This window comes from Oncorhynchus tshawytscha, linkage group LG09, assembly GCF_018296145.1.
Source record: "Oncorhynchus tshawytscha isolate Ot180627B linkage group LG09, Otsh_v2.0, whole genome shotgun sequence".
NCBI lineage: Eukaryota > Metazoa > Chordata > Actinopteri > Salmoniformes > Salmonidae > Oncorhynchus > Oncorhynchus tshawytscha.
This window is the reverse complement of record NC_056437.1, coordinates 4008746-4030859: the sequence shown is the minus strand read 5'-3', so window position 1 is coordinate 4030859 and position 22114 is coordinate 4008746. Positions and strand designations below refer to the sequence as shown.

At 43.5% G+C, this 22114-nt stretch overlaps 1 protein-coding gene across 1 annotated transcript in view; it reads right to left on the bottom strand.

Moving 5' to 3' along the window:
* Positions 1-22114, bottom strand: part of ift74 (intraflagellar transport 74) — a 63948-nt gene that overhangs the window by 660 nt on the left and 41174 nt on the right. Inside the window, exons 17-19 of the mRNA XM_042326392.1 lie at positions 13344-13507; positions 390-515; positions 99-159 (exon numbers count right to left, since the gene is read on the bottom strand). Coding sequence (XP_042182326.1) covers positions 99-159; positions 390-515; positions 13344-13507 — 351 coding nt within the window. The remainder of the gene's footprint in view (positions 1-98; positions 160-389; positions 516-13343; positions 13508-22114) is intronic.

Below are 22114 nucleotides of genomic sequence, written 5' to 3'. Positions count from 1 at the left end.
TTAGATTCCACAGATCCATTCTGACTGTGACAGACAACAACCTACTGAATCAGTCCTGTAATGGAACTTGATTGTGTCCAATCAAACCACAAGGATACACTCTTTCATGACGAAGTTGTTCTGCTCGTGATGTTGCCACTTCCTCTCCAGATTGGTCAGCTGAAAACCAATAGAAAACAGTGGTTGGTTGAGAGGAAAATACAGGCAAGAAACGCTCAAAGAATCTTCAAGCTCCAAAGTTATTATGACATCATGAGTGTTCGTGAAAGTCAATAGACAGGCCACATCAAGTTAGCCTGGCAACTACCATGGTTGGTGGCTAATAGCAAGAACAGATCAGACACCGGGCTAATCTCCATACTAGTCTGTAGTCAGTATGCCCTCTGTACCTGAGCATGTGTCTCATTGTCCTGTAGCTGTGTTTTCAGAGCTTCATACACCTCATTCATCTTCTGCATGACCTTGTGAAAGCCGTCTCTCCTCTGGGCCAGGGATACTCTATCCTCCTGCAGCCTCTATAGGACAATAGACAACAACTTAGATGAACTACCATTCATTCATTCATTCATTCATTCATTCATCCAACAGTCATTATGGTGTTAGTAGAGCTACCACAGCAAATCATCTGCTCAGATAGTGAATAGCCGTATATTTCAGACACACAGTTCTGGTGGGGTAATAAAACAAGGATTTACTGAAAAAATATCTTAAGGATGTATAAGCAGATGAAGTGGGTCAACCAACCATTGGTTACACCCCTTTCTTCATTGGTTGAAACTAAAACTTGTGTTTCTCAGACTGAGTCAGTGGAAGAAACATGACTTCCTGGTGTCAAATCTCTCAGAGAATGTGTTTCCTGTTTAAAGGAGAGTCGCCTTGCGATGCCTGTAGAGGAGGATGCTTTTACGTTTCCTCGTAGCTCGACCAAGTTGTTCTCATTGGTAAACTCCCTCAACGATAACACCATCGCTGTTTACATTAGCCACGTGATCTTACGGGGACTGAGACATCTGCCACAGATGAGGGTCTTTCACTAAATATTACATCCTGATTCCTGCGGATACTAAGGCATTGAAAGAGGACTGTTGTCTTAATGTTATCTTAAAATGCTTTCACGATTAACTATGTAACACAATCAAATACAATTTTAATTTGTCACATGATCCAAATACAAACAGGTGAAGTAGACCTTACAGTGAAATGATGAATACAACAGGTGTAGTAGACCTTACAGTGAAATGATGAATACAACAGGTGTAGTAGACCTTACAGTGAAATGATGAATACAACAGGTGTAGTAGACCTCACAGTGAAATGCTGAATACAACAGGTGTAGTAGACCTTACAGTGAAATGATGAATACAACAGGTGAAGTAGACCTTACAGTGAAATGATGAATACAACAGGTGTAGTAGACCTTACAGTGAAATGCTGAATACAAACAGGTGTAGTAGACCTTACAGTGAAATGATGAATACAACAGGTGAAGTAGACCTTACAGTGAAATGCTGAATACAACAGGTGTAGTAGACCTTACAGTGAAATGCTGAATACAACAGGTGTAGTAGTAGACCTTACAGTGAAATGCTGAATACAACAGGTGTAGTAGACCTTACAGTGAAATGCTGAATACAACAGGTGTAGTAGACCTCACAGTGAAATGCTGAATACAACAGGTGTAGTAGACCTTACAGTGAAATGCTGAATACAACAGGTGTAGGTAGACCTTACAGTGAAATGATGAATACAACAGGTGAAGTAGACCTTACAGTGAAATGCTGAATACAACAGGTGTAGTAGACCTTACAGTGAAATGCTGAATACAACAGGTGAAGTAGACCTTACAGTGAAATGATGAATACAACAGGTGTAGTAGACCTTACAGTGAAATGATGAATACAACAGGTGTAGTAGACCTTACAGTGAAATGCTGAATACAACAGGTGTAGTAGACCTTACAGTGAAATGCTGAATACAACAGGTGTAGTAGACTTTACAGTGAAATGATGAATACAACAGGTGTAGTAGACCTTACAGTGAAATGCTGAATACAACAGGTGTAGTAGACCTCACAGTGAAATGATGAATACAACAGGTGTAGTAGACCTTACAGTGAAATGATGAATACAACAGGTGTAGTAGGTGAAACCTTACAGTGAAATGCTGAATACAACAGGTGTAGTAGCCCTCACAGTGAAATGCTGAATACAACAGGTGTAGTAGACCTCACAGTGAAATGCTGAATACAACAGGTGTAGGTAGACCTTACAGTGAAATGATGAATACAACAGGTGTAGTAGACCTTACAGTGAAATGCTGAATACAACAGGTGTAGTAGACCTTACAGTGAAATGATGAATACAACAGGTGTAGGTAGACCTTACAGTGAAATGCTGAATACAACAGGTGTAGGTAGACCTTACAGTGAAATGATGAATACAACAGGTGAAGTAGACCTTACAGTGAAATGCTGAATACAACAGGTGTAGTAGACCTTACAGTGAAATGCTGAATACAACAGGTGTAGTAGACCTTACAGTGAAATGCTGAATACAACAGGTGTAGTAGACCTTACAGTGAAATGCTGAATACAACAGGTGTAGTAGACCTTACAGTGAAATGCTGAATACAACAGGTGTAGTAGACCTTACAGTGAAATGCTGAATACAACAGGTGTAGTAGACCTCACAGTGAAATGCTGAATACAACAGGTGTAGTAGACCTTACAGTGAAATGCTGAATACAACAGGTGTAGGTAGACCTTACAGTGAAATGATGAATACAACAGGTGAAGTAGACCTTACAGTGAAATGCTGAATACAACAGGTGTAGTAGACCTTACAGTGAAATGCTGAATACAACAGGTGAAGTAGACCTTACAGTGAAATGATGAATACAACAGGTGTAGTAGACCTTACAGTGAAATGATGAATACAACAGGTGTAGTAGACCTTACAGTGAAATGATGAATACAACAGGTGTAGTAGACCTCACAGTGAAATGCTGAATACAACAGGTGTAGTAGACCTTACAGTGAAATGATGAATACAACAGGTGAAGTAGACCTTACAGTGAAATGATGAATACAACAGGTGTAGGTAGACCTTACAGTGAAATGCTGAATACAACAGGTGTAGGTAGACCTTACAGTGAAATGCTGAATACAACAGGTGTAGGTAGACCTTACAGTGAAATGATGAATACAACAGGTGAAGTAGACCTTACAGTGAAATGCTGAATACAACAGGTGTAGTAGACCTTAGTTAAATGCTGAATACAACAGGTGTAGTAGACCTTACAGTGAAATGATGAATACAACAGGTGTAGTAGACCTTAGTGAAATGCTGAATACAACAGGTGTAGTAGACCTTCCAGTGAAATGATGAATACAACAGGTGTAGTAGACCTTACAGTGAAATGCTGAATACAACAGGTGTAGTAGACCTTACAGTGAAATGATGAATACAACAGGTGTAGTAGACCTTACAGTGAAATGCTGAATACAACAGGTGTAGTAGACCTTACAGTGAAATGCTGAATACAACAGGTGTAGTAGACCTTACAGTGAAATGATGAATACAACAGGTGTAGTAGACCTTACAGTGAAATGCTGAATACAACAGGTGTAGTAGACCTTACAGTGAAATGATGAATACAACAGGTGTAGTAGACCTTACAGTGAAATGATGAATACAACAGGTGTAGTAGACCTTACAGTGAAATGCTGAATACAACAGGTGTAGTAGACCTCACAGTGAAATGCTGAATACAACAGGTGTAGTAGACCTTACAGTGAAATGATGAATACAACAGGTGTAGTAGACCTCACAGTGAAATACTGAATACAACAGGTGTAGTAGACCTCACAGTGAAATGCTGAATACAACAGGTGTAGTAGACCTTACAGTGAAATGCTGAATACAAGAGGTGTAGTAGACCTTACAGTGAAATACTGAATACAACAGGTGTAGTAGACTTTACAGTGAAATGCTGAATACAACAGGTGTAGTAGACCTGACAGTGAAATGCTGAATACAACAGGTGTAGTAGACCTTACAGTGAAATGCTGAATACAACAGGTGTAGTAGACCTTACAGTGAAATGCTGAATACAACAGGTGTAGTAGACCTTACAGTGAAATGCTGAATACAACAGGTGTAGTAGACCTTACAGTGAAATGATGAATACAACAGGTGTAGTAGACCTTACAGTGAAATGCTGAATACAACAGGTGTAGTAGCCCTCACAGTGAAATGCTGAATACAACAGGTGTAGTAGACCTCACAGTGAAATGCTGAATACAACAGGTGTAGTAGACCTTACAGTGAAATGATGAATACAACAGGTGAAGTAGACCTTACAGTGAAATGCTGAATGCAACAGGTGTAGTAGACCTTACAGTGAAATGCTGAATGCAACAGGTGTAGTAGACCTTACAGTGAAATGCTGAATACAACAGGTGTAGTAGACCTTACAGTGAAATGATGAATACAACAGGTGCAGTAGACCTTACAGTGAAATGCTGAATACAACAGGTGTAGTAGACCTTACAGTGAAATGCTGAATACAACAGGTGTAGTAGACCTTACAGTGAAATTCTGAATACAACGGGTGTAGTAGACCTTACAGTGAAATGCTGAATTCAACAGGTGTAGTAGACCTTACAGTGAAATGCTGAATTCAACAGGTGTAGTAGACCTTACAGTGAAATGCTGAATACAACAGGTGTAGTAGACCTCACAGTGAAATGCTGAATACAACAGGTGTAGTAGACCTTACAGTGAAATGCTGAATACAACAGGTGTAGGTAGACCTTACAGTGAAATGTTGAATACAACAGGTGTAGTAGACCTCACAGTGAAATCCTGAATACAACAGGTGTAGTAGACCTTACAGTGAAATGCTGAATACAACAGGTGTAGTAGACCTTACAGTGAAATGCTGAATACAACAGGTGTAGTAGACCTTACAGTGAAATGATGAATACAACAGGTGTAGTAGACCTTACAGTGAAATGCTGAATACAACAGGTGTAGTAGACCTTACAGTGAAATGCTGAATACAACAGGTGTAGTAGACCTTACAGTGAAATGATGAATACAACAGGTGAAGTAGACCTTACAGTGAAATGCTGAATACAACAGGTGTAGTAGACCTTACAGTGAAATGATGAATACAACAGGTGTAGGTAGACCTTACAGTGAAATGCTGAATACAACAGGTGTAGGTAGACCTTACAGTGAAATGATGAATACAACAGGTGAAGTAGACCTTACAGTGAAATGCTGAATACAACAGGTGTAGTAGACCTCACAGTGAAATGCTGAATACAACAGGTGTAGTAGACCTTACAGTGAAATGATGAATACAACAGGTGAAGTAGACCTTACAGTGAAATGATGAATACAACAGGTGTAGTAGACCTTACAGTGAAATGCTGAATACAACAGGTGTAGTAGACCTTACAGTGAAATGCTGAATACAACAGGTGTAGTAGACCTTACAGTGAAATGCTGAATACAACAGGTGTAGTAGACCTTACAGTGAAATGATGAATACAACAGGTGTAGTAGACCTTACAGTGAAATGCTGAATACAACAGGTGTAGGTAGACCTTACAGTGAAATGATGAATACAACAGGTGTAGTAGACCTTACAGTGAAATGATGAATACAACAGGTGTAGTAGACCTTACAGTGAAATGCTGAATACAACAGGTGTAGTAGACCTTACAGTGAAATGATGAATCCAACAGGTGCAGTAGACCTTACAGTGAAATGATGAATACAACAGGTGTAGTAGACCTTACACTGAAATGCTGAATACAACAGGTGTAGTAGACCTCACAGTGAAATGCTGAAAACAACAGGTGTAGTAGACCTTACAGTGAAATGCTGAATACAACAGGTGTAGTAGACCTCACAGTGAAATGCTGAATACAACAGGTGTAGTAGACCTTACAGTGAAATGCTGAATACAACAGGTGTAGTAGACCTTACAGTGAAATGCTGAATACAACAGGTGTAGTAGACCTTACAGTGAAATACTGAATACAACAGGTGTAGTAGACTTTACAGTGAAATGCTGAATACAACAGGTGTAGTAGACCTGACAGTGAAATGCTGAATACAACAGGTGTAGTAGACCTTACAGTGAAATGCTGAATACAACAGGTGTAGTAGACCTTACAGTGAAATGCTGAATACAACAGGTGTAGTAGACCTTACAGTGAAATGCTGAATACAACAGGTGTAGTAGACCTTACAGTGAAATGCTGAATACAACAGGTGTAGTAGACCTAACAGTGAAATGCTGAATACAACAGGTGTAGTAGACCTTACAGTGAAATGCTGAATACAACAGGTGTAGTAGACCTCACAGTGAAATGCTGAATACAACAGGTGTAGTAGACCTTACAGTGAAATACTGAATACAACAGGTGTAGTAGACCTCACAGTGAAATGCTGAATACAACAGGTGTAGTAGACCTTACAGTGAAATGCTGAATACAACAGGTGTAGTAGACCTAACAGTGAAATGCTGAATACAACAGGTGTAGTAGACCTTACAGTGAAATGCTGAATACAACAGGTGTAGTAGACCTTACAGTGAAATGCTGAATACAACAGGTGTAGTAGACCTTACAGTGAAATGCTGAATACAACAGGTGTAGTAGACCTTACAGTGAAATGCTGAATACAACAGGTGTAGGTAGACCTCACAGTGAAATGCTGAATACAACAGGTGTAGTAGACCTCACAGTGAAATGCTGAATACAACAGGTGTAGTAGACCTTACAGTGAAATGCTGAATACAACAGGTGTAGTAGACCTTACAGTGAAATGCTGAATACAACAGGTGTAGTAGACCTTACAGTGAAATGCTGAATACAACAGGTGTAGTAGACCTAACAGTGAAATGCTGAATACAACAGGTGTAGTAGACCTAACAGTGAAACGCTGAATACAACAGGTGTAGTAGACCTTACAGTGAAATGCTGAATACAACAGGTGTAGTAGACCTTACAGTGAAATGCTGAATACAATAGGTGTAGTAGACCTTACAGTGAAATGCTGAATACAACAGGTGTAGGTAGACCTCACAGTGAAATGCTGAATACAACAGGTGTAGTAGACCTCACAGTGAAATGCTGAATACAACAGGTGTAGTAGACCTTACAGTGAAATGCTGAATACAACAGGTGTAGTAGACCTTACAGTGAAATGCTGAATACAACAGGTGTAGTAGACCTCACAGTGAAATGCTGAATACAACAGGTGTAGGTAGACCTTACAGTGAAATGCTGAATACAACAGGTGTAGTAGACCTTACAGTGAAATGCTGAATACAACAGGTGTAGTAGACCTTACAGTGAAATGCTGAATACAACAGGTGTAGTAGACCTTACAGTGAAATGATGAATACAACAGGTGTAGTAGACCTTACAGTGAAATGCTGAATACAACAGGTGTAGTAGACCTCACAGTGAAATGCTGAATACAACAGGTGTAGTAGACCTCACAGTGAAATGCTGAATACAACAGGTGTAGTAGACCTTACAGTGAAATGCTGAATACAACAGGTGTAGTAGACCTCACAGTGAAATGCTGAATACAACAGGTGTAGTAGACCTTACAGTGAAATGCTGAATACAACAGGTGTAGTAGACCTCACAGTGAAATGCTGAATACAACAGGTGTAGTAGACCTTACAGTGAAATGCTGAATACAACAGGTGTAGTAGACCTCACAGTGAAATGCTGAATACAACAGGTGTAGTAGACCTTACAGTGAAATGCTGAATACAACAGGTGTAGTAGACCTCACAGTGAAATGCTGAATACAACAGGTGTAGGTAGACCTTACAGTGAAATGCTGAATACAACAGGTGTAGTAGACCTCACAGTGAAATGCTGAATACAACAGGTGTAGGTAGACCTTACAGTGAAATGCTGAATACAACAGGTGTAGGTAGACCTTACAGTGAAATGCTGAATACAACAGGTATAGGTAGACCTTACAGTGAAATGCCAAATACAACAGGTGTAGTAGACCTTACAGTGAAATGCTGAATACAACAGGTGTAGTAGACCTCACAGTGAAATGCTGAATACAACAGGTGTAGTAGACCTTACAGTGAAATGCTGAATACAACAGGTGTAGTAGACCTCACAGTGAAATGCTGAATACAACAGGTGTAGTAGACCTTACAGTGAAATGCTGAATACAACAGGTGTAGTAGACCTCACAGTGAAATGCTGAATACAACAGGTGTAGGTAGACCTTACAGTGAAATGCTGAATACAACAGGTGTAGGTAGACCTTACAGTGAAATGCTGAATACAACAGGTGTAGTCGACCTCACAGTGAAATGCTGAATACAACAGGTGTAGTCGACCTCACAGTGAAATGCTGAATACAACAGGTGTAGTAGACCTCACAGTGAAATGCTGAATACAACAGGTGTAGTAGACCTCACAGTGAAATGCTGAATACAACAGGTGTAGTAGACCTCACAGTGAAATGCTGAATACAACAGGTGTAGTAGACCTCACAGTGAAATGCTGAATACAACAGGTGTAGTAGACCTCACAGTGAAATGCTGAATACAACAGGTGTAGTAGACCTCACAGTGAAATGCTGAATACAACAGGTGTAGTAGACCTTACAGTGAAATGCTGAATACAACAGGTGTAGTAGACCTACAGTGAAATGCTGAATACAACAGGTGTAGTAGACCTCACAGTGAAATGCTGAATACAACAGGTGTAGTAGACCTCACAGTGAAATGCTGAATACAACAGGTGTAGTAGACCTCACAGTGAAATGCTGAATACAACAGGTGTAGTAGACCTCACAGTGAAATGCTGAATACAACAGGTGTAGTAGACCTCACAGTGAAATGCTGAATACAACAGGTGTAGTAGACCTTACAGTGAAATGATGAATACAACAGGTGTAGTAGACCTCACAGTGAAATGCTGAATACAACAGGTGTAGTAGACCTCACAGTGAAATGCTGAATACATCAGGTGTAGTAGACCTCACAGTGAAATGATGAATACAACAGGTGTAGGTAGTCCTTACAGTGAAATGATGAATATAGCAGGTGTAGGTAGACCTCACAGTGAAATGCTGAATACAACAGGTGTAGTAGACCTTACAGTGTAATGCTGAATACAACAGGTGTCGTAGACCTCACAGTGAAATGCTGAATACAACAGGTGTAGTAGACCTTACAGTGACATGCTGACTACAACAGGTGTAGTAGACCTCACAGTGAAATGCTGAATACAACAGGTGTAGGTAGACCTTACAGTGAAATGCTGAATACAACAGGTGTAGTAGACCTCACAGTGAAATGCTGAATACAACAGGTGTAGAAGACCTCACAGTGAAATGCTGAATACAACAGGTGTAGAAGACCTCACAGTGAAATGCTGAATACAACAGGTGTAGGTAGACCTCACAGTGAAATGCTGAATACAACAGGTGTAGGTAGACCTTACAGTGAAATGCTGAATACAACAGGTGTAGTAGACCTCACAGTGAAATGCTGAATACAACAGGTGTAGTAGACCTCACAGTGAAATGCTGAATACAACAGGTGTAGTAGACCTCACAGTGAAATGCTGAATACAACAGGTGTAGTAGACCTCACAGTGAAATGCTGAATACAACAGGTGTAGTAGACCTCACAGTGAAATGCTGAATACAACAGGTGTAGTAGACCTCACAGTGAAATGCTGAATACAACAGGTGTAGTAGACCTCACAGTGAAATGCTGAATACAACAGGTGTAGTAGACCTCACAGTGAAATGCTGAATACAACAGGTGTAGTAGACCTTACAGTGAAATGCTGAATACAACAGGTGTAGTAGACCTTACAGTGAAATGCTGAATACAACAGGTGTAGTAGACCTCACAGTGAAATGCTGAATACAACAGGTGTAGTAGACCTCACAGTGAAATGCTGAATACAACAGGTGTAGTAGACCTCACAGTGAAATGCTGAATACAACAGGTGTAGTAGACCTCACAGTGAAATGCTGAATACAACAGGTGTAGTAGACCTCACAGTGAAATGCTGAATACAACAGGTGTAGTAGACCTTACAGTGAAATGCTGAATACAACAGGTGTAGTAGACCTCACAGTGAAATGCTGAATACAACAGGTGTAGTAGACCTCACAGTGAAATGCTGAATACAACAGGTGTAGTAGACCTCACAGTGAAATGCTGAATACAACAGGTGTAGTAGACCTTACAGTGAAATGATGAATACAACAGGTGTAGTAGACCTCACAGTGAAATGCTGAATACAACAGGTGTAGTAGACCTCACAGTGAAATGCTGAATACAACAGGTGTAGTAGACCTCACAGTGAAATGCTGAATACAACAGGTGTAGTAGACCTTACAGTGACATGCTGACTACAACAGGTGTAGTAGACCTCACAGTGAAATGCTGAATACAACAGGTGTAGTAGACCTTACAGTGAAATGCTGAATACAACAGGTGTAGTAGACCTCACAGTGAAATGCTGAATACAACAGGTGTAGTAGAACTCACAGTGAAATGCTGAATACAACAGGTGTAGTAGACCTCACAGTGAAATGCTGAATACAACAGGTGTAGTAGACCTCACAGTGAAATACTGAATACAACAGGTGTAGTAGACCTCACAGTGAAATGCTGAATACAACAGGTGTAGTAGACCTTACAGTGAAATGCTGAATACAACAGGTGTAGTAGACCTTACAGTGAAATGCTGAATACAACAGGTGTAGTAGACCTCACAGTGAAATGCTGAATACAACAGGTGTAGTAGACCTTACAGTGAAATGCTGAATACAACAGGTGTAGTAGACCTTACAGTGAAATGCTGAATACAACAGGTGTAGTAGACCTCACAGTGAAATGCTGAATACAACAGGTGTAGTAGACCTTACAGTGAAATGCTGAATACAACAGGTGTAGTAGACCTCACAGTGAAATGCTGAATACAACAGGTGTAGTAGACCTTACAGTGAAATGCTGAATACAACAGGTGTAGTAGACCTTACAGTGAAATGCTGACTTACAGGCTCTAACCAACAATGCAGTTTAAATAAAGAGTTTAAAGAAAATATTTACTAAATAAACTAAAGTTTAAAAAATAGTCAGAGAAAAAGTACAGCGTCAACATGGGAAGGTTAGTCAAGTTATTTCGTACATAAAGTGACCATGTATAGACAATAAACAGAGAGTTGCAGCAGTGTAAAAACAAAGGGGGGTCAATGTAAATAGACTGGGTGGCCATTTTGATTAAGGCCACCCGCTACAGAGGGTAGAACAGTCTATGAATTGGGTGACTGGAGTATTTGACAATTTTTGGGGCCTAGTATACAGGTCCTGGATGTCAGGAAGCTTGGCCCCAAGCGATATACTGGGCCGTAAACACTGCCCTCTGTAGCGCCTTGCGGTCAGATGCCGAGCAGTTGCCATACCAGGCGGTGATGCAACTGGTCAGGATGCTCTCGATGGTGCAGCTGTAGAACTTTTCTGAGGATCTGAGGACCCATGCTAAATCTTTTAATTCTCCTGAGGGGGAATAGTCTTTGTCATGCCCTCTTCACGACTGTCTTGGTATGTTTGGACCATTGTTGTTGTCCTGGCACCACACGGCCAGCTCTGACCTCCTCCCTATAGGCTGTCTCATCGTTGTCTGTGATCAGGCCTACCACTGTTGTGTGGTCAGCAAACTTAATGACAGTGTTGGAGTCGTGTTTGGCCGTGCAGTCATGAATGAACAGAGAGTACAGGAGGGGGCAGAGCACGCACCACTGAGGGGCCCCAGTGTTGAGGATCAGCGTGTCAGATGTGTTGTTGCGTACCCTTACCACCTGGGGGCGGACCGTCAGGAAGTCCAGGATCCAGTTGCAGAGGGAGGTGTCTAGTCCCAGGGTCCTTAGCTTAGTGATGAGCTTGGAGGGCACTATGGTGTTGAACGCTGAGCTGTAGTCAATGAACAGCATTCTCACATAGATGTTTCTTTTGTCCAGGTGGGAAAGGGCAGTGTGGAGTGTGATTGCTTCATCTGTGGATCTGTTGGGGTGGTATGCGAATTGGAGTGGGTCTGGGGTTTCCGGGATGATGGTGTTGATGTGAGCCTTGACCACCATTTCAAAGCACTTCATGGCTACTGACGTGAGTGCTACGGGGTGGTAATCATTTAGGCAGGTTACCTTCACTTTCTTGGGCACAGGGACTATGGTGGTCTGTAGGTACTACAAACTTGGTCAGGGACAGGTTGAAAATGTCAGTTTAGACACTTGCCAGTCCGCGCATGCTTTGAGCACACGTCCTGGTAATCCGTCTGGCCCCGGGGCTTTGTGAATGTTGACCTGTTTAAAAGTCTTAGTCACATTGGCTACCGAGAGCGTGATCACACAGTCGTCCGGGAACAGCTGGTGCTCTCATGCATGCTTCAGTGTTGCTTGCCTTGAAGCAAACATAAAAGGCATTTAGCTCATCTGGTAGGCTCACGTCACTGGGGAGCTCACGGCTGTAGTCCGTAATAGTTTTCAAGCCCTGCAACATCTGATGAGCGTCAGAGCCGATGTAGTAGGATTCAATCTTAGTCCTGTATTGACGCTTTTCCTGTTTGATGGTTCATCTGAAGGTGTAGTGGGATTTCTTATAAGTATCCGGATTACAATCCCGCTCCTTGAAAGCGGCAGCTCTAGCCTTTAGCTTGGTGTGGATGTTGCCTGTAATCCATGACTTCTGGTCGGGATATGTACGTACGTATGGTCAATGTGGGGACAACATTGTAGATGCTCTTTATGATGAAGCAGGTGGCTGAGGTGGTATACTCCTCAATGCCATTGTATGAATCCAGTCTGCTAGCAGTCCTGTAGCGTAGCATCCGCGTCATCTGACCACTTCCGTATAGAGCCAGTCACTGCTTTAATTTTTGCTTGTAAACCGGAATCAGGAGGATAAAATGATGGTCATATTTGCCAAATGGAGAGCGAGTATTCATTTGAGCTGATTATCTGTGAACATAATCATTCAAATGTAAAAAAACCTCATGGACCCTCCTCCACAGAGGGAGGGGTTAGAGGGCATCCCGTCAAAGCCTGGACCACACACTAATCCCACACTGAGTGACACTTCAGAGCCCGTATTCATTAAGCAGAGTGGCAGTGCTGATCTAGGATCAGGTCCCCTCATCCATATTATCTTAATCATTACACTCTAAGAGGCAACTGACGGACAGACAGACAGACAGACAGACAGACAGACAGACAGACAGACAGACAGACAGACAGACAGACAGACAGACAGACAGACAGTACCTTCTTCTTGTCCTCTCCAGCAGCCTTTAGATTGTCCAGGTTGCTGTACGTCTCCAGCTCCTGAGTCATGGTCTCTATCCTGTCCTTCAGGCTGGTCAGCTCTGTGTTGATCTTACTCTCCAGCTGCTCTACCTTCTGCAGGTCAAGGGTCAGACGGTGGTTCTCTGTGGGACGGGCGAGGACGAGACACACAGAGACGGACAGACAAATAGACAGACACGGAAGACCACACAGACAGATCATTGGCATATTTCAAGCGACATCGAGACTTTATCAATTTAATATATACAGTGAGCTTCAACAGGATTGAGACAGTGACACATTGTTTGTTGTGTAGGCTTCTGTACTCCCAGCACTTTGGATTTGAAATGATACAATGACTGTGAGGTTAAAGTGCAGCTTTCATTTGAGGGTATTATCATCCATATCGGGTGAACACCATTTTAGGGGACCAAAAGTACCGGGACAAATTCACAAATGTGTATTAAAGTAGTAAAAAGTTTAGTATTTGGTCCCATATTCGTAACACACAATGACCTCATCAAGCTTGTGACTCTACAAACTTGTTGGGATTCATTTGATGTTTGTTTTGGTTGTGTTTCAGACAATGTTGTGCCCAATAGAAATGAATGGTTAATAATGTATTGTTATTTTGGAGTCACTTTTATTCTAAATAAGAATATGTTTCTAATTAATGTGGATGATACCATGATCACGGATAATCCTGAAATAAAAGTGAACAATGATGAGTGAGAAAGTTACAGACGCACAAATACCCCCAAAAAAAAAAAATGCTAACCTCCCTGTTATTGTAATGGTGGGGGACGACGACGACCATGAACAAACATTTCTAAACGTTTCACCCGATTTGGATGAAAATACCCTTAGAGCTGACAGTCTGAACTTTAACATCATAGTCATTGTATCATTTCAAACTTCCTTTGGTCACAGTAGGCCTACATTACACTGAGTTATACAGAGTTCCAGTACACTGAGTTACACAGAGTTCCATTACACTGAGTTACACAGAGTTCCATTACACTGAGTTACACAGAGTTCCATTACACTGAGTTACACAGAGTTCCATTACACTGAGTTCCACAGAGTTCCATTACACTGAGTTCCACAGTTACACAGAGTTCCATTACACAAGTGTTACACAGTTACACAGAGTTCCATTACACTGAGTTACACAGAGTTCCATTACACTGAGCTACACAGTTACACAGAGTTCCATTACACTGAGTTACACAGTTACACAGAGTTCCATTACACTGAGTTACACAGAGTTCCATTACACTGAGTTACACAGTTACACAGAGTTCCATTACACTGAGTTACACAGTTACACAGAGTTCCATTACACTGAGTTACACAGTTACACAGAGTTCCATTACACTGAGTTACACAGAGTTCCATTACACTGAGCTACACAGTTACACAGAGTTCCATTACACTGAGTTACACAGTTACACAGAGTTCCATTACACTGAGTTACACAGAGTTCCATTACACTGAGTTACACAGAGTTCCATTACACTGAGTTACACAGTTACACAGAGTTCCATTACACTGAGTTACACAGAGTTCCATTACACTGAGTTACACAGAGTTCCATTACACTGAGTTACACAGTTACACAGAGTTCCATTACACTGAGTTACACAGAGTTCCATTACACTGAGTTACACAGTTACACAGAGTTCCATTACACTGAGTTACACAGTTACACAGAGTTCCATTACACTGAGTTACACAGAGTTCCATTACACTGAGTTACACAGAGTTCCATTACACTGAGTTACACAGCGTTCCATTACACTGAGTTCCACAGAGTTCCATTACACTGAGTTACACAGCGTTCCATTACACTGAGTTCCACAGAGTTCCATTACACTGAGTTACACAGTTACACAGAGTTCCATTACACTGAGTTACACAGTTACACAGAGTTCCATTACACTGAGTTACACAGAGTTCCATTACACTGAGTTACACAGCGTTCCATTACACTGAGTTCCACAGAGTTCCATTACACTGAGTTACACAGTTACACAGAGTTCCATTACACTGAGTTACACAGTTACACAGAGTTCCATTACACTGAGTTACACAGTTACACAGCGTTCCATTACACTGAGTTACACAGAGTTCCATTACACTGAGTTACACAGCGTTCCATTACACTGAGTTACACAGAGTTCCATTACACTGAGTTACACAGCGTTCCATTACACTGAGTTACACAGCGTTCCATTACACTGAGTTACACAGCGTTCCATTACACTGAGTTACACAGTTACACAGAGTTCCATTACACTGAGTTACACAGAGTTCCATTAAACAGGAGTGCATAAAAACAAGTTCACAGTAAACTGTCACATCAGCTTACATCTGAACTCTGATAACACTTGACAGTGGACAGAATGTTAATTTGGGTGTTTCTTTTTTCCTGTTAGAAGAATAACATTGTTGTGCTGACAGAGTGCTACTGAGCCTGGAGCCTGACCAGACCGTTGCACATAGAGTGTATACCAAATAGCATCCTTTTCCATTCCTTTCTCTGATATACTTAGTGAATCAACTCTCACCCATTTCCTTCATTCTATAGCTAGAGGACTCCTGATATCTCCAGGAGTGAGAAGTATCATCTGTTGTCTTTATCTGTTGTGGACTAGTCCTGTCTTAATCTGTTTGGGTCTAGTACTGTCTTTTTGTCTTAATCCGTTGTGGTCTAGTACTGTCTTTTTGTCTTAATCTGTTGTGGTCTAGTACTGTCTTTATCTGTTGTGGTCTAGTACTGTCTTTTTGTCTTTATCTGTTGTGGTCTAGTACTGTCTTTATCTGTTGTGGTCTAGTACTGTCTTTTTGTCTTTATCTGTTGTGGTCTAGTACTGTCTTTATCTGTTGTGGTCTAGTACTGTCTTTTTGCTTGCTAGGGCCATCAACGTTTTAAGTGCTGTCTGTCTTCCCAGTGGTCTACTTGGTGTATGAACTGCTGACTGTCTTCCCAGTGGTCTACTTGGTGTATGAACTGCTGACTGTCTTCCCAGTGGTCTACTTGGTGTATGAACTACTTCCTGTCTTCCCAGTGGTCTACTTGGTGTATGAACTGCTGACTGTCTTCCCAGTGGTCTACTTGGTGTATGAACTACTGACTGTCTTCCCAGTGGTCTACTTGGTGTATGAACTACTGCCTGTCTTCCCAGTGGTCTACTTGGTGTATGAACTGCAGACTGTCTTCCCAGTGGTCTACTTGGTGTATAAACTGCTGATTACTCATCATTTTGCAGATAGTTGTTGACCATCAATCAGGCTCAAGGGGCGGGGCAATTTGTGACTTGTTTTGGTAATCAGTGGCTGTATTGGAGAGGGAGTGGATTCATCTCCTAGGGTAATCAGAAATTAGTACAGGGAGAGGTGCATCTTCAGCCTAGGCTGCAATGTTAGTACTTCAGTCCCGTTTTCAGCGGTTTGGCATTGCAAAACAGAGGCATGGAGTTTATCCAGAAAGGAAGAGAGAAAGGCTCATCTCAGCTTACCTAGTTATTTGCCCTCTGTCAGTATCTTACCTAGTTATTTCACTGTCTTCAGTATCTTACCTAGTTATTTACAGTCAGTATCTTACCTAGTTATTTACACTCTGTCAGAGTTAACACTCTGTCAGTATCTTACCTAGTTATTTACACCTGTCAGTTTGCTAGTTGCCCTGTCAGTCCCTAGTTATTTACTGTTTGTCAGTATCTCACCTAGTTATTTACTCTCTCTGTCAGTATCTCACCTAGTTATTTACAGATGGTCTCATTTTTGCTCTGTTGTATCTTTGGCAACTATGTGTGTGTTTTCTGTACCTGTTCTCTCCTCTCCCTGTAGGCTTTACAGAAGCTCTCCACCCCTTTGGCTGCAACTCTTCTAATGTAATGTACCCTTCACTGTTTGGCTCTGACAGTTTGGAACTGCCGATCTGCTGTCAAGAACACTGAGTTCATCTCAGCCTAGGCTGCCCTTCAGTCCCTTCACTGTTTGGCCCTGACAGAGGCATGGATTACCCAGAGAACACTGAGTTCATCTCAGCCTAGGCTGCCCTTCAGTCCCTTCACTGTTTGGCCCTGACAGAGGCATGGATTACCCAGAGAACACTGAGTTCATCTCAGCCTAGGCTGCCCTTCAGTCCCTTCACTGTTTGGCCCTGACAGAGGCTTGGATTACCCAGAGAACACTGAGCTCATCTCAGCCTAGGCTGCCCTTCAGTCCCTTCACTGTTTGGCCCTGACAGAGGCATGGATTACCCAGAGAACACTGAGCTCATCTCAGCCTAGGCTGCCCTTCAGTCCCTTCACTGTTTGGCCCTGACAGAGGCATGGATTACCCAGAGAACACTGAGTTCATCTCAGCCTAGGCTGCCCTTCAGTCCCTTGACTGTTTGGCCCTGACAGAGGCATGGATTACCCAGAGAACACTGCGACTTCAGCTGCTCTCTTTTCATCTGTTTTCTCTCATAGTCCGAGAGCTTGTGGTGGTCACGGTGGTGGTACAGGGCTACTCAGTGGAGATGATCTCTTCTCTCCCGCTCTCACCTGTCCATCTCCTCATTTGAATTCCATTCTGTCACTGTCACTTGTCCACTCAAGCTTAAAGTTGTTGTCATCTATCGCCCACCAGGTGCCCTTAAAGAGTTCCTCAATGAGATTGACAACTTCATAAGCTAATTTCCTTGACGATGGCACACCACTCTTGGTATTTGGCGACTTCAACCTCCCCACGTCTGCCTTCGATTCATTTCTTTCCAACTCTCTTTTTCCCCTCCTTTCCTCTTTTGACCTCAGCCTTTCCCAGTACCCTCCAACTCACATCTTACGATTACTAGTATTACTAACTATTACTATTACTTACTACTAGGCTGTTCACCTACTAATCTTACTGCAAACCCCTCGAGGTCTTTGATCATACTTTGTTTCCTTTTCCGTCTCCCTTTCCTCCAACCCTAACCACTCAGCCCTTACCCAGATGGTCATGCGCCGTCATAATCTTCACTCAGTCTCTCCCACTACTCTCTCCTATCCTATCATCTCTCCCTTCTGCTAAATCCTTCTCCCACCTGTCTCCTCATTCTGCCTCTTCAACCCTCCCTTTCCGTATCCCAAGACTCGCACTGTCCCCTTTCCTCCTGGCCAGCTCGGCCCTCTCCTCCTGCACCATGGCTGAGTGACTAATTGCGAGCTTACAGAACAGGGCTGCGGGCAGCTCAGCGAAAATTGAGAAAAACTTCCTGAGGACCTATCATCCTTCCACTCCCTCCTCTCTACCTTCTCTTCCTCGCTATCCACTGCTAAGGCCACTTTCTAGCACTCTAAATGTCAAGCTTCTGCCTCTATTTTCCACCTTCTCCTTAATCCTCCACATCCTCCCTCTTGGAGGATGACTTTGTCAACCACTTCAAAAAGAAGGTTGACAACGGTTCCTCATTCACTCAGCCTATTGATTCCACTGGTTCCTCATTCACTCAGCCTATTGAGTCCACTGGACCCACTCATTCACTCAGCCTATTGATTCCACTTGTTCCACTCATTCACTCAGCCTATTGATTCCACTGGTTCCTCATTCACTCAGCCTATTGAGTCCACTGGACCCACTCATTCACTCAGCCTATTGAATCCACTGGACCCACTCATTCACTCAGCCTATTGAATCCACTGGTCCCACTCATTCACTCAGCCTATTGAGTCCACTGGACCCACTCATTCACTCAGCCTATTGAATCCACTGGTCCCACTCATTCACTCAGCCTATTGAGTCCACTGGTCCCACTCATTCACTCAGCCTACTGAGTCCACTGGTCCCACTCAGCCTATTGAATCCACTGGTCCCACTCATTCACTCAGCCTACTGAGTCCACTGGTCCCACTCATTCACTCAGCCTATTGAGTCCATTGGTCCCACTCATTCACTCAGCCTATTGAGTCCACTGGTCCCACTCATTCACTCAGCCTATTGAGTCCACTGGTCCCACTCATTCACTCAGCCTATTGAGTCCATTGGTCCCACTCATTCACTCAGCCTATTGAGTCCACTGGTCCCACTCATTCACTCAGCCTATTGAGTCCACTGGTCCCACTCATTCACTCAGCCTATTGAGTCCACTGGACCCACTCATTCACTCAGCCTATTGAATCCACTGGTCCCACTCATTCACTCAGCCTATTGAGTCCACTGGTCCCACTCAGCCTATTGAGTCCACTGGTCCCACTCACACAGAACTACCCTACGCATTGACCTCTTTCTCCCCTCTCTCTCTCCAGATGAAATCCTGCGACTAGTGAGGTCCGGCCGCCCGACAACCTTCCTGCCGACCCCATCCCCTCCTCCCTTCTCCAGACCAATTCCTCCCTTTCCTCATCCCTGACCACTGGCTGTGTCCCCTCTGACTTCTAAATGGCCCGAGTCACTCCCCTCCTCGAGAAACCAACACTCAACGTCTCTGACGTCAAAAACTACAGACCGTTATCCCTTTTCTTACCAAAACACTTAAGCGTGGTGTCTCTGACCAACTCTCTCGTTATCGCTCTCAGAAGGATCTTCTTGACCCGAACAAGTCAGGCTTCAAGATGTGTCACTCAACCGATACTGCTCTTCTGTCACAGAGTCTCTCCATTCTGCCAAATCTCACTCTCTCTTCTCTGTTCTCATCCTCCTAGATCTATCCGTTGCCTTCAACACTGTGAACCGTCAGATCTTCCTGTCCAATCTCTCAGGGCTGGGTGCCTCTGGCTCTGCACGCTTTGATCGCATCCTACCTGGCAGGCCACTCCTACCAGGTGTTGTGGCGAGGATCTGTGTCTGCACCACACACTCTTATGACTGGTGTCCCCCAGGGCTTGGCTCTAGGCCATCTCCTCTTCTCTCTATACACCAAGTTAATCTCCTCCGTCATCGCTATGCGGATGGCTACTTTTCTCCTTCCCCCTTTCTGACACCCAGGTGGCGACATGCATCTCTGCGTGCCTGACAGATATCTCAGCTTGGATGTCGGCCCACCACCTCAAGCTCGACCTCGACAAGAGGGATCTGCTCTTCCTCCCGGGGAAGGCCTGCCCGTTCAAAGACGTCTCCATGATGGTTGACAACTCCACAGTGTCGCCCTCTCAGAGTGCAAAGAACCTTAGCGTGACCCTGGACAACACCATGTCATTCTCTGCAAACATCAAAGCAGTGACTCGCTCCTGCAGGTTCATGCTCTACAACATCTGTAGAATACAACCCAACTCACACAGGAAGTGGCGCAGGTCCTAATCCAGGCACTTATCAAATCCCATCTGGACTACTGCAACTCGCAGTTTGCTGGGCTCCCCGCTTGTGCCATGAAACCCCTGCAACTTATCCAGAACACTGCAGCCCGTCTGGTGTTTGACCTTCCCACATCACCCCACTCCTCCTCCACACTCCACTGGCTTCCAGTCAAAACTCACATCCTCTACAAGACCATGGTGTTTACCTACAGAACAGCAAGTGGAAATGCCCCTCCCTACCTTCAGGCTCTGGTCAAACCTTACACCCCAACCCTCCCTACAAGACCAGTGTTCTGCCCCTCCCTACCTTCAGGCTATGAAAACCCTACACCCCAAAACCGAGCACTCTGTTCTGCCACCTCTGGTCTCTTGCCCCTCCCTACCTTCAGGCTCTGGTCAAACCCTACACCCCAACACCGAGCACTCTGTTCTGCCACCTCTGGTCTCTTGCCCCTCCCTACCTTCAGGCTCTGGTCAAACCCTACACCCCAACACCGAGCACTCTGTTCTGCCACCTCTGGTCTCTTGCCCCTCCCTACCTTCAGGTTCTGGTCAAACCCTACACCCCAACCCGAGCACTCTGTTCTGCCACCTCTGGTCTCTTGCCCCTCCCTACCTTCAGGCTCTGGTCAAACCCTACACCCCAACACCGAGCACTCTGTTCTGCCACCTCTGGTCTCTTGCCCCTCCCTACCTTCAGGCTCTGGTCAAACCCTACACCCCAACACCGAGCACTCTGTTCTGCCACCTCTGGTCTCTTGCCCCTCCCTACCTTCAGGTTCTGGTCAAACCCTACACCCCAACCCGAGCACTCTGTTCTGCCACCTCTGGTCTCTTGCCCCTCCCTACCTTCAGGTTCTGGTCAAACCCTACACCCCAACCCGAGCACTCTGTTCTGCCACCTCTGGTCTCTTGCCCCTCCCTACATTCAGGCTATGATCAAACCCAAACCCTAGATAGAGAGTGTTATTTAAAATACTCTTGAGGATTTAAGATGTTTTTGGGAAAATGGGCAGGAACTCTGACCTAGCTTCAGGGTGAAGGTTGTTACAGGACAGAGAAGAGATGAACAGCTCCTGTGAACTAACAGTAAAATGTACTTACTGTGATATGTGGTTGTCCCACCTAGCTATCTTATGATGAATACACAGACTCATTGACTCTGGATAAGAGTGTCTGCTAAATGACTGACTCTGGATAAGAGTGTCTGCTAAATGACTCTCTGACTCTGGATAAGAGCGTCTGCTAAATGACTGACTCTAAATAAGAGCGTCTGCTAAATGACTGACTCTGGATAAGAGCGTCTGCTAAATGACTCTCTGACTCTGGATAAGAGCGTCTGCTAAATGACTCTCTGACTCTGGATAAGAGCGTCTGCTAAATGACTCACTGACTCTGGAGAAGAGCGTCTGCTAAATGACTCACTGACTGGATAAGAGCGTCTGCTAAATGACTCTCTGACTCTGGATAAGAGCGTCTGCTAAA